The sequence below is a fragment of the Podarcis bocagei genome (genome assembly GCF_964188305.1).
Source record: "Podarcis bocagei genome assembly, chromosome: 7".
Classification (NCBI taxonomy): domain Eukaryota; kingdom Metazoa; phylum Chordata; class Lepidosauria; order Squamata; family Lacertidae; genus Podarcis; species Podarcis bocagei.
Window position 1 is genome coordinate 78,028,934 of NC_138132.1, and position 12,688 is coordinate 78,041,621.

At 44.2% G+C, this 12,688-nt stretch overlaps 1 protein-coding gene across 9 annotated transcripts in view; it reads left to right on the forward strand.

The window, feature by feature from the left end:
* KIF1B (kinesin family member 1B) overlaps positions 1-12,688 on the forward strand; it is a 138,937-nt gene that overhangs the window by 99,166 nt on the left and 27,083 nt on the right. For 5 of the 9 annotated variants that reach the window (XM_081201347.1, XM_081201351.1, XM_081201349.1 and 2 more), the window contains 6 exons: positions 2,455-2,550; positions 3,579-3,728; positions 4,984-5,162; positions 5,871-6,008; positions 7,294-7,566; positions 12,566-12,684. In XM_081201347.1, the coding sequence (XP_081057473.1) occupies positions 2,455-2,550; positions 3,579-3,728; positions 4,984-5,162; positions 5,871-6,008; positions 7,294-7,566; positions 12,566-12,684 (955 nt within the window). The remainder of the gene's footprint in view (positions 1-2,454; positions 2,551-3,578; positions 3,729-4,983; positions 5,163-5,870; positions 6,009-7,293; positions 7,567-12,565; positions 12,685-12,688) is intronic. The other 4 variants (XM_081201350.1, XM_081201356.1, XM_081201348.1 and 1 more) reach the window with 2 other exon arrangements.

Sequence of the window (12,688 nt, forward strand, 5' to 3'; positions counted from 1 at the left end):
GTTGCTGGTCTATGAATCCTCTCATCCCTGCCCACTGGGCAATATGGCTGGATAGGGATGATGGGAGTTCAGTAATATCTGGAGGGCCACAGGTTCTCCACCGTGGTGCTGTCCATACTGAATAACTATGCACTCTTCTCTCTAGTAATGCACATCTGGAAGAAAACTTGAGCCCTCTGTCTAGCCCATCTTTTGTTTCCATTTTTGAAGGTGCCTCCAAAAATCAAGCCCAACATCTCAACTACCTTGCTGTTCTAGCCTTAGAGATGGCTCACCACACCTTAGGGAAATGTAATTTGGAATACATTTTTACTAAATAATACCTTCCCAACATTTAGCTTAAGCCTTTTCTCATTGTTGGTTGCACTCATCATTTCTTCTCCATGGGATTGAACAGTCAATTCCCGTTTTAGAGTATCTGCTTTGTTGTACAGAAGGCCCCAAAGCCACCAGGCTTGGGGAAAGACCCTGATTTGATTCCTTAGAAGCCAAAAAGACAGAATGGGGTTAGGTAGATAATATTCATACATTTATTTCCTCCTTAAGCCTACCCTTCAAAATGTTTTGAATGATACTTTGTTTCTTCTTGTCCAAGCTAAGCAAACCCAGCTTCATTTTATGCTGTTCTCAAGAGCCCCAACTCTCCCTGCATCCTTTCTCGATGTTTTCCTCACAATATTAAAGTAGCAAAAATAAGCTCCCTGAAGTGAGTTGTCCACAAAAAAACCTTTTTTTAATAGTTTGCCTATCCATACTAATTTCAGTTAGTTCCTTGAACTGCAGGTATGGGACATCACAGGCCTCCCAGTCCTCTCTGTCTGACCCTAGGGGCTTTCCCCAGGCCACAACCTTTGCCAGCCCTGCTTTGCACCTTCCTTGTGTGTTTTTGCCTGGCTGGAATGTGTCCTTGAACTCTGATCATGCCTCTTGCTTGTTTGGATGGAAGATGGAGGTGTGTCTGTGTGTGTAGAAACTAGCTTACTGTACAAAGGCAAAATTCAGACTGTCCATCACTGTCCATTTCTTTCGTATTTCCTTATCAGTCGCCTTCCACACACGTCTGAAGGTTATGTACAAAATGCAATAAAAAGCTAAAAACAACATATAAAATAATAGCAGACCAATTTCAAAACATTACCAAGTTGGTGAGGGATCTGGAGACTAAGGGTTGTCTCCAGTGCTAGTCCTACCCCTAAGTAGGCCTATTAAAGTTAATGGACACAATTCACATAGGTACATTAATTTCAGTAAGTCAGCTCTGAGTATAACTTAGTTGGATACAACACAATCTACTACAGTGGTGCCTCGCAAGACGAAATTAATCTGTTCCGCGAGTCTCTTCGTCTTGCGGTTTTTTCATCTTGCGAAGCACGGCTATTAGCGGCTTAGCGGCTATTAACGGCTTAGCGGCTTTAAGAAAAAGGAAACAAACTCGCAAGAACTTGCAAGACGTTTCGTCTTGCGAAGCAAGCCCATAGGGAAATTCGTTTTGTGGAACGACTCAAAAAACGGAAAACTCTTTCGTCTTGCGCGTTTTTCGTCTTGCGAGGCATTCGTCTTGCGAGGTACCACTGTATGTGGAAAGGAACTGGGCATATTTAGCTGAAAGAGAGAAGAGAGGATTTTTAATCCTTTTATGAAATCTGCATGCTAAGGGAAATGTAAGCGAAACAACCAGCTGTTGTGCACATTCTCCAAGCCTTGTGGAGAATGTGCACAGAATCCTTCCATATGAAGAGAAAGTTGTACACATTTCCCAGTCAATGTATATCATCTCCAACAGCCTTGGAAAATGTGCATATCTCAGCTGAATTTTGCACTTTCTTCAGACATTCAGACAGTGCCCAACAGGCCTTAGGGAACATACATATATCAAATTAATATGTACATTCTGCAGTCAGTATGCATAGTCGCCAATCAGTGTGCATTTTTTTCTGTTTCTTGTTCAGAAGAGTGAAATCTGTACCCCCTGAGCTGCTTCTGATGCACTGCCTAATCTTATGTGGCCCAATGCTCAGCCAAGCATCAGGAAGAAAGGGGAGGCAGACTCCAGATAAATATAATATGGTTTTTCCCCTGCAGTCCAGCCCTGTTTTCACCGCTCCCAGCTGTCCCCCTTGAAAGGCCTTTCAACTGAGTGATTCTTAGACCCACTTACGGAGCAGAACTTGACTTTCTGTTGTTTAGGCGTGGGCTTCTCCAGCAGATCACACAGATCAAACTCAAATGTTACTTTGTCCTGCTCCACCAAATTTCCCAGCTGTTGAACTCCCATGGAAATTGTTTGGTTTCCCCCCAGAAAATGGATAGATGAGACATTTATCCCAGAACTCTTCTCTGCCTGTATCTTTTGTCACCTTCTTGTCTCTGGAGTTATGTGTGTGTTCTTCCACCTCTTCTCTACTTTTGTCTGTCTCTTCTTCTCCTACACGCTCTCTTCTCTTTCCCCTTCAGGATTATGAGAGTAAGCTCCAGGCCTTACAGAAGCAGGTGGAGACCCGGTCATTGGCTGCCGAGACCACAGAGGAGGAGGAGGAAGAGGAGGAGGAGGAGGGTGAGTTCTGGGTGGAATTCAGACAGTTTGGGTTGCAGAGAGAGTGAGAGACTGCTCCACAAATGTTCACAGTGTCTGTGGAAATGATCACAGCTCTTCAATCTGCTTTCACCAACCTGACAGTCAACAAAATGAATATCAAAGACTACAGTTCCCATCATCCATTACTGTTGGTCATGCTGGCTTGAGCTTATGGGAGTTAGGACTCCAACTACATTTGGAAGGCCACACATTCACCACCCCTGAAATAAACAAAATTGCTATCAAAGATTACAATTCCCATCATCAGTTACTCTCAGCCATGCAGGGTGGGGCTGATGGGAGTTGTAGTCTGAAACATCTGATGGGTGCCAGGTTGACAAAGGCTACCTTAACAAAACAAAAAGTGACTTTCCTTCCCTCTAGATGCAACCCAGTGTTTCAGTTTAACACAGAACAATCTCTTCCAGGAACTTCTCTGTATTTATCACTTGGATGGTTTTGGAAATATGTCTCTTACCCTTCAGGATCACCACCCTTTAGGGTAGACTACAAATACATAAAACAGTCAGGGTGTTCCAGTGTTCTGTACAATATGTTGCATAACCCTCACAATGTAAGGTTAGGCCATGGTTTTTACCTTCATATTGCTGATAAGGGCTTGAGAGAACCATGTCTCAGTTTCTTAGCTGGTATACTCTTTTGAGGGGGATAGTTTGCACTCTGTGAAATTCTTAACAGTTTCTCTCCCTCTGATTTTTTTTAGGACCTCTATAGATTCTGGACATAGTTAGATCAGGGTGGGGAACCTCAGATGCAGGGGCCAAATGTGGCCCTCTGTATTTCTTTATCTGGGGCTCATGACTTTATCTGTTAAATGCTTTTTCCTGACATGATGTCTTATTGCTTATGAGAGAATATGACCCTCAAACTGAGAAAGGGTCCCCACTTAAGACCTCAGATTATCTGGAAGGGGTGGGGCTCATGTGAAATCGGTCCTTGTCTTCAGCTCAAATGAACCCAATCACCTTCTCTCCTTCCTGCAGTACCCTGGACTCAGCACGAGTATGAATTAGCCCAATGGGCTTTCCGGAAGTGGAAGTTCCATCAGTTTACTTCCTTAAGAGATCAGCTGTGGGGGAACGCAGTCTATTTGAAAGAAGGCAATGCAATCAGCGTTGAGCTGAAAAAGAAGGTAGGGGGGAATTCACGACTGAATATGACTGCATGCTGTGCACACCTGTGTCAAGTCATCTTGCAGAACAAATGTGGGTGGTTTCTGAATTGGAGGGGAGTTGGTTAACTTTGAAAGTTTGTCAGAGGGTATGTATGAGAATCACAAATGATCTTGCAATTCCCAGTTCTGCTGTGGTGCTTCAGCATGGTTCAGATTTAGCCTGTGGTCACATTGACACCATACATTTAAAGCACCTGGCTTTCCCCTAAACAATCCTGGGAACTGTCGTTTGTTAAGGGTGCTGGGAGTTGTGTAATCAACAGTTCCCAGGACTCTTTGGGGAAAGCCATGTGCTGTAAATGTATGGTGTCAATGTGACCATGGCTAGAGTTTGGAGGGGTCAGTTGTGAAGCAGACCTTATGTGAACCTGAGTGCTCCCTGCCTTTTCCTGCCTCAAGTTGGAGGCAATGCGGGGAGCACAGGAAGGGACCCTAACAGAATGGCCCTTGCTCCCTTCAGCATATTTTTGTTCTCCATGGGGAGACGGAGGGAAGCTGTTCCTGCTTTGTCTCAACTGTGGGAACTGTCTTTCTGCTTAAGGAAACCAGATCCCTGCTGTAGGCTATACAGTGGTACCTCGGGTTACATACGCTTCAGGTTACATACGCTTCAGGTTACACACTCCGCTAACCTAGAAATAGTGCTCCAGGTTAAGAACTTTGCTTCAGGATAAGAACAGAAATTGGGCTTCGGTGGCGCGGCGGCAGCAGGAGGCCCCATTAGCTAAAGTGGTGCTTCAGGTTAAGAACAGTTTCAGGTTAAGTATGGACCTCCGGAACGAATTAACCCGAGGTACCACTATATAAGAAAGCACTTCTAGATCCAGTCTTATCTGAAGTTCAGTCTGAACACCTGCTTTTCATGCAGAAGCTCTGAGGTTAAATCCTCAGTATCTCCAGGTTTGTCTAGGAAAGACCCCAGTCTGAAACCCTGGAAAGCTGCAGCCGGTGTCAACAATACTGAGCTAGATGGACCAATTGGTCTGGCTCAATATAAGGCAGCTAGCTATACCTTAAGGGAAGGAGTGCAACTCGTTGGGAGGTCGTCTGCTTTGCGTACAGGGAGTCCCATGTTCAATCCCCACTTTCTCCAGGTGGAAACCGGGAAAAGACTCTTTCTTGACGTCCTGGAGAGCTGCTGCCAGTCAGTGTAAGCAGCACTGTCTTAGCATAAGGCAGCTTCCTCTTTTCCTGTGCATTACCTCCATTCCAGGTGCAGTTCCAGTTTGTCCTTCTGACCGACACGCTCTACTCCCCATTGCCACCTGAATTGCTGCCGCCTGAGTCGGAGAAGACCCGGGACAACCGCCCTTTCCCTCGGACAGTGGTGGCTGTGGAAGTCCAGGATCTGAAGAACGGTGCAACTCATTATTGGTCCCTGGAAAAACTCAAGTACGTTAGGGCTGCCATCAAAGTCACCCTTCTGGGAAGCATTTTATTTAATTTACAAATATTTCAGCTCTGCCTTTTCCATTCTGGTGATCCACCAGGCAGTAGCATACAACACTCAGGATGACCTAAATTAAAAGTATAACAGGATTATAAAAGAACAGCAGGAGTTTTTTTAAAAAAGGGGGGGAGCCATTTTGTTCTCACCTCTGAGAACCTAGAGTGCCTTTGCCATTTGGAATAGACAGTACTGTAATCAGGGCTTGCAAGGTTAGTTTTAAAAAAGAGCTAGTTCAACATGTCCAAAAGGAACTATATTCCAGCTGACATTCGTGGCATGTGCATTGCTTAATTTATTTCCCCCAACAATTATGTTCTTTAAACTTAAAGGCTCATGGAATCTAAAGAATAAAGAGGACACACAAGAGAATGAGCTTGAAGATGAACTAGAAATTGTTCAAAGTTCAGCTTCCAAAACCAACATAATTCACTTTCAGTTCACCTGGCAATTTTGGGAACTACTTTCAGGTGGATGCCAGAACTTTGGGAACTAATTCAGTAAACTTGGTTAAACTGAACTGGTTCACTCCAAGCACTAACTGTAGTTTGTGGACCAATGGCATGATTCCACATGAGGCAGTTTCATACCTTTTAAATGCAATATGGACTTTCTGGTTCTGCATTTATCTTCTTGCCCCCTCTGCTCTCCAGGCAGAGACTGGAGCTGATGCGAGAGATGTACGACCGAGCAGGAGAAATGGCCTCCAACACACAGGAGGATAGTGAGAGCACCATGACTGGGAGCGACCCTTTCTACGATCGATTTCATTGGTTCAAACTTGTTGGGAGGTAGGTGGTGACAAATTTCTATTGGCTGGTTGAGTTCAGCTTGGATGGTGAATGGAGGCTTGTAGGTAGAATGTGGAAAGCAGTGTCTTACGGATCTCCAGACTTGGCTTGTGTTATCATCCTGTATAACAGAAAATGTCATGTTGGAAGAGGTTCAGATGATGAAGTGGAGACAGTGATGCTTTTTGCAGAGTTGTTCTACTGGTCTTATATATGGAGTTGACCTGCAGAAACAGCCCAGAACTTGAAAGTGGGCTCAGGATTCTGCAGGTCTGTTTGCAAGTTGAGCGTCTCTGTGTATGTTAACTTCACATGTTATATTTCATTCCCTGCACAAGATGCAGGGCAGAGGAGAACTGTAATAAATTTGGGTTTGTTGTCTTGAGAAAAGAATTAATACGGTTGTTTTCCTAAGTAGCAGTTGCAATGAATCCTAGTTTTTGGCTGGAGTGCTCTCAGCAATCCAGGCACCACTCGCTCACACCATTCTCTGGGGATCATCTCTCAACTCCTATCTCAATGTTTATCATAAGGAAATGTCTCTTGCCTTTGTATATCTTGTAAAAAACTAACTCTTGAAGAAAAAAAGAAATCATTCATTCTGACTTTTAAGGGTTGCCATGTGTCCTCGTTTTCCAGGACACATCCTTTTTTTATGGGTTTGTAAAATGAGAGTCATCATAGCGACCCATAGTTAAAAGTAGAAGACAGCAAATGTGTCCTCTTTTTTGCTCTTCCAAACCCTAGACTTTCTTCAGTAAAGTCCCCATAGTTTAAGGAACAATAGATTAAAAGACTCTCATAACATACAATATATATAAAGACACACACTACATGCAGAGAGAGCATCTGAAAATGACCCCACCTCCCTTTCACAGTCCAGAATTCTGCTGCCAGAATTCTGTGTGACTTATAAAATATTCTGCTTTAAGACAGAAAGTTGCAGCGCTGGAAATGGTGACATCTTACCACAAACTTATTCCAATGATCTCAAAATAATAGGGTGTTTTGGCATACGAGCGTCTGATATATTGTGTAGTATGTTTCCTTTGCTTTCCTCTGAAGTCTTTCTTCCCGTCCTACGCTGCTTGGTTTTCTTCACTGTCCCTTTACCCCACATTCCTCTTACTTGCCCCCCCCCCCCATTCCTCCAGGCAGCCGAAAACCTTTGCTTGTCAGTTTGTTCTAGTGGGCTGTGAGCTGGACTCCACATCAAACTCCTTTGTTGAATGAAGTTGTCCTTGTCTTTCTCTCCCCCACCCCACTTGCCTGCGTTAATCAAAAGTGTTCCGTCCACCAATATATCTAGCTCCCCCATTTTCCACGGCTGCGTGAACGAGCGCCTGGCTGACCGCACGCCCTCCCCCACTTTCTCCACGGCCGACTCCGACATCACCGAGCTGGCCGACGAGCAGCAGGACGAGATGGAGGACTTTGACGACGAGGCCTTTGTGGACGATACGGGCTCTGATGCAGGGACTGAGGAGGGATCGGACCTCTTCAATGATGGGCATGACCCGTTTTACGACCGCTCCCCCTGGTTCATTTTAGTGGGAAGGTTGGTGAGGTTAACTGTAAGAATGGCCAAGGGGGGCTAGCTCTTGCCCTGGACTGCTGGTGCCAAGCCAAGCCATGGGTGATTGGTGTGTTCTGAGCTCCGTGCATCCAGGCTTCCGCTAGTTGTATAATGTAATTTCAGCATGTTATTTATTATGAATTCTGCGTCAGGATTCTCAGCTTCAATGGGTTGTATCCAACATTAGTCCTATGCACCAAGTTTCTAGTCCATGGCTATTGTGGCCACATGTCCCGCTAAGTGATAAAACCAGGACTTGTAATGAATGAGCAATATACTAAATGTATGATGCTGAATTGCTCCCACTTTGCTCTGCCCTCTGTGGGGCCAGGAGCAACAAACCCTAAGCCTTGACTTACTGTGAAGTGTGAGCCAATGCTCATGGTTAGTTTATTTCCAAACAAGCAATGATGGTTAGCCCAAGGTTTTATTGGTTAGTTCATATGTCACGTTAAGCCCAGTGCACCTGATTTGCTACTTCCAGCTCCAAGGAGAGCAGAGAGAAAAGGGAGGTGGTTGAGTGGCATGCCATGCGCTATGGCTTACTGTGACATGCAAATAAGACTAGTGAGTGTCAAGGTACGGACAATACTTGGTGAAGTCTTCAGAAATTAGAGGAGGACAAAAGAGGGACTTTTGTATTCAACGGTTAAAGCTACAGTGATCTTTGTAGTTCCTTCTCTCTACTTGCAGAAGATAAATTATGTCTCTTGGGTGCAGAAAAATCTTTTCACTAATGCCACCCAGACACCCCACCAAAACATTTGTGCTAACCATAGTTTGAGCTTTGAAATAGGCAGGTGAACCATGGTTTGGAACGGCTTTCAATTTCTCCTCAGCTCAGAAGCCCTACAAGCTAGGCATAGCAGCACAATATTGTAATGACAGTTTGTCAGTTCAGAAGTTGCATCAGAGGAAATGCATAACAGTGGTTTGCAAACTCACTTCAAGCCATAGTTTCTGGTATTGTCATCTGATAATGAACCATGGTTTGTCAATTCAGGCATCACACCAACCCATAGCTAAGCTTCCTTTAACCATTCCTTGGTGTCATATCTGAACTGAGTTCCTATATCTTTTACCACTGTGAGCTTGATTGGTCAGTGATAGTGGTGCCCAAGACACCCTTATTGAGCTACATAATCAAGCTGGGGGTCTGGACCCTGGCAATGCATTTCCCCCCATCTCTACTCAACAGTAAGTCCCACTGAATCCAGTGGAGCTGCATGGATTTAGGATTTCAGGTTGGGTTCCCTGTGTCTAGCTGAGACACTCTGCTGTTATTTCATAGAGACCACAATATCAAGAACCCTCTTTTGGAATGGTGAGGGCCTACCCTGGGGTGAGGAACCTTTGGCCTGTGAGCCAAATTGGATTTGGCATCGGTCCACATTTGTCCCATGAGACCACTCTTCCCAAACAATGCCCAGCATTCGGCAGGAAAAAGACTCAGCTCCAAAGAACCACCCTGGAGCTCGCTACAACTGCTGATCAACTAATTGGCAGTGTATCTTCATAGGGGCTTCTTTGAAATGGTCACCTGGTGTTGTAATGACATCAGATAATGAACAGCTGGGAGGCCCCACCCACCTGTCAAAGTTGGCCTGTGGTAGGTGGGGAAGAAAAAGGATTTGAATGAATACAGTTCTCGCTCCTATCTGTCCCATTCCCTGATGCCTTATTTTCCTAGTTCTGTTTTGGCCTCAGGGAATAAAGAGCCTTCAGATCACACACCATTACCCATGGCTCCTTACAGCTGAAATCGGTCATTTTCGCATGTGTGTGCCTTGGCTGCCATCTTGTGGCTCAAAATGAAAGAGCTAGTCCCTGTGGCCATATCTTTTGGCATGCTGGGTTGTCGTGGAGGCCTGATGTTCTCATTGGGTTTAAAAGCTGGAAGGGGAGGTGGAAAGGGGTGGCGGCTGTGGAGCATTTTCTCAGAATCCTTGAAATGATGTTGTGTTTATCTAAAGAAAACAACAGCAACCCACCATTATCATTCTTTTGAGTTCCGTTGTCTTTATGTTTTGATACAAATCTTCATATTAAATTTTATTTCTCATTTGGTTTTTGTGTGTGTGTGAATATGCCACTCTGCCTCACCAACCTTTCTGCTAATATAGCTCCCCGCACCCCTTTTTCAGTCTGCTGCTGTGTTGCCTTAAAGAAAATTAGATTTAAAATGGTCTTGAAGGAAGTTGGCAGATGGAAGGAGGCCCTTCCACTCAGTGCAGAAGTAATTTCATGGAATTTCCTGCTGCAAAGATCATAGTCATGGCTGTTACCTTAAAGAAGCGATGACGATCCTGTGACCCGGGTGTTGTTGGACTACAACTCTCATAATCCTTGGCCTTTGGCTGGGCTTGCTGAGGTTGCTGGGAGTTGGAATACAACAACATCTAGCGGGCAAGCACAGGTGTTCAGAGAGAATTTCAGTTCACATTTAAAGGCGAACTTACTTAATTTTTGCTTTCCAAAACAGTACTTGAACTGAAATTTCCATCCTTTGTAATTTGGACTTCTCTGAATCTTGTGGTGCAGTTCTCTAGCCAAGAAGTGTGTATGAAAATGCATATAGCTGCTGGGAAACACTTGAATAGGGTGGAGGCACAAAAACTAGATCTCCTTTTCTGAGTGCATAGCCCCATGGCTCTAAGCACCATCAGTTCTCCTAACAGAAAATTCAGCTGCTGAGTAAGGATGGAAACGGAGCCAAAATGCAGCCCCTTCAAAACAAGAAGGTGTCAATGTGCTCAGGAGAGCCCCACATTTTTCAGATGTACAAAAACATTTTTATGGGCGGGGAGAATAGAAGAGGATGAGCTTCTTCTCTGCAAACCCCGCTCCCCAACCAACAGCCCAGTGAAGATTGGGACAGTGGGAGGAGGCGCTAACTGTCTGGAGCCCCTAACAGGATCATCCCTCACTGCAGTATTTTGTTGCAGGTCCCACTTAGCTTTTAATTAACAGCGTTTTAAAAGGCCTTAGATGAACTGTGTGCTGCCATGAGAAGGGTTTAAATGTGCTTTGGAAAACGAAGCTTCATTGTTGCATATGTCCACCTTTCTTTGCAGGGAGGGCTTCTGCATCCTTGATCCCCACCACCGATGCAGAGAACCTTCCAGGCAGAGGGATTTTAAGGATCAGTGAGAAGTCCATAGGGCAGTCGGTGTTAGAGTTGACAAGTGTGGGAGAACCTCAGTGTTGTATCCAACAAAGTCCTACTCGCGTAAGAGCCATTGAAATGAATGGGCCTAAGCTACTTATGGCCATTCCATTTCAGTAAGTCTGCTCTGAGTAGGACTAGCATAGGCTTGAGCATTGCCATTGCTCAAGCAGGGCAGGGGATATACCGTATTTTTTGCACCATAACACTCACTTTTTTCCTCCTAGAAAGTAAGGGGAAATGTCTGTGCGTGTTATGGAGGAAATGCCTACGGGTGGCATGCCTACGGATTTTCCTCCTCTAAAAACTATGTGCGTGTTAAGGTTGGGTGCGTGTTATAGAGCGAAAAATACGGTAATTCTCACTGAAAGATATATGATCCGGATGATCCCTCAACTGCAAGGGTATACAAGTGTAAATGGTGAAGAGATGGGGGAAGACTTAATTTGCAGCTTGTTCTACCACATGAGAGGCAAGTGTTTTAAAAGCTTATATTTATTCACTCCTAGTGTTCAATAATGACATAGTAACTCGTTGAATCTCTTGTCTGGTACAACCTCTCTTGATTCCACTGGGAGTGAAAATGAAGCCAGACTTGATTTAATAGAAATGTTGCATTTTTTACAAGCTCACAAATGACACAACATTCCCTTTTGGCATATTCAGGAGTCTCCATCTCTTCGGAGCAGACTGAAAAAAATGAAGTAGATCCTTAACTGATTTATTCCAGTGCTGAGTTGTGGCTATTTCTGTTCTTCACGTTTTCATTTTGCTCCTAGCACTTTATTAATCTATTATTTTATTTTTCTTTTGTACTGCCATTTTGTTGTCATTTTTGTTGTAGAATTTATGTATATGTATATATATAAAATCATGCATTTTACATTGCTCACATTCTTTTCATTTCAGGAAATGTCTGCCTGGTGGGGCAAAGGGCATGGGGATGGCAGAATAGACTAATACCTTGCAAGCCACTAGCCTACAGTATATGTTTTCCTGGCCTTTATTCCTGTTCACACTTAAGTATGTTTAGCCAGTTATGGCATATAAAGCTTCCCCCTTACAGTTTGCCACAGTCCAAGTAGATAGGAACATAGGTAGCTGCTTTATACTGAGCCAGACTTGGCCCCATCTAGCTTAGTATTATCCTCCCTGGAGATCTTTCTGCATACAAGGCAGATGCTGTTCCACTGAGCTACAGCCCTTCTGAGAAGGAGCTATTTGAAGTTAACGTAAGCAGGAAGGGTAGTAGGGAGTGTAGTGAGCCTGATACTCACTGCAGCTTGTTCTCATTACACTAAACTATGGTTTAGCTTGTTGTCTGAATACAGCCATTCTTGGATGTTGGGCAACATCACTGAAGTACACATGGAAGGATGAGATCAATATTAAGCCCCATCATATTTCCCCTTTTAAAAGTGCTTCTGCCTGTTTAGAATGCATTGTGAATAAAGGTGAACACTTTAGAAAAACACACCAAAAAAACCCTGCAATTTATTTTCATGATGTACTTAAAATGTTTTCATAAAGCTTTCATCCTTAGTAATGTTAGTAATTGGCTAAAAAAACACCCCACGTTTATAGTTCTCTTCCATTTCAAACATCTTCTTTGATAAACCAACATCTTCATGTCTAACTCACTACCATTCAGTGGCTGGTTGAGTTTTTATGCATTGATGCAAATGTGTTGAAACTGGTTTGCAGATTCCAAAACCTAATACGGTGCCTGTTCAGGCTGACAAGTGCAAGCTTCAGTTTGTAAGCAGTGTTCTAATGTTTGTGCTTCTGTATAATATCCCTCCTTTAACCCCCCAGGGCCTTTGTCTACTTGAGCAATCTTCTCTACCCAGTCCCACTCATCCACCGAGTGGCCGTGGTCAGTGAGAAAGGGGAAGTGCGTGGATTCCTGCGTGTGGCAGTCCAAGCTATAGCTGGTAA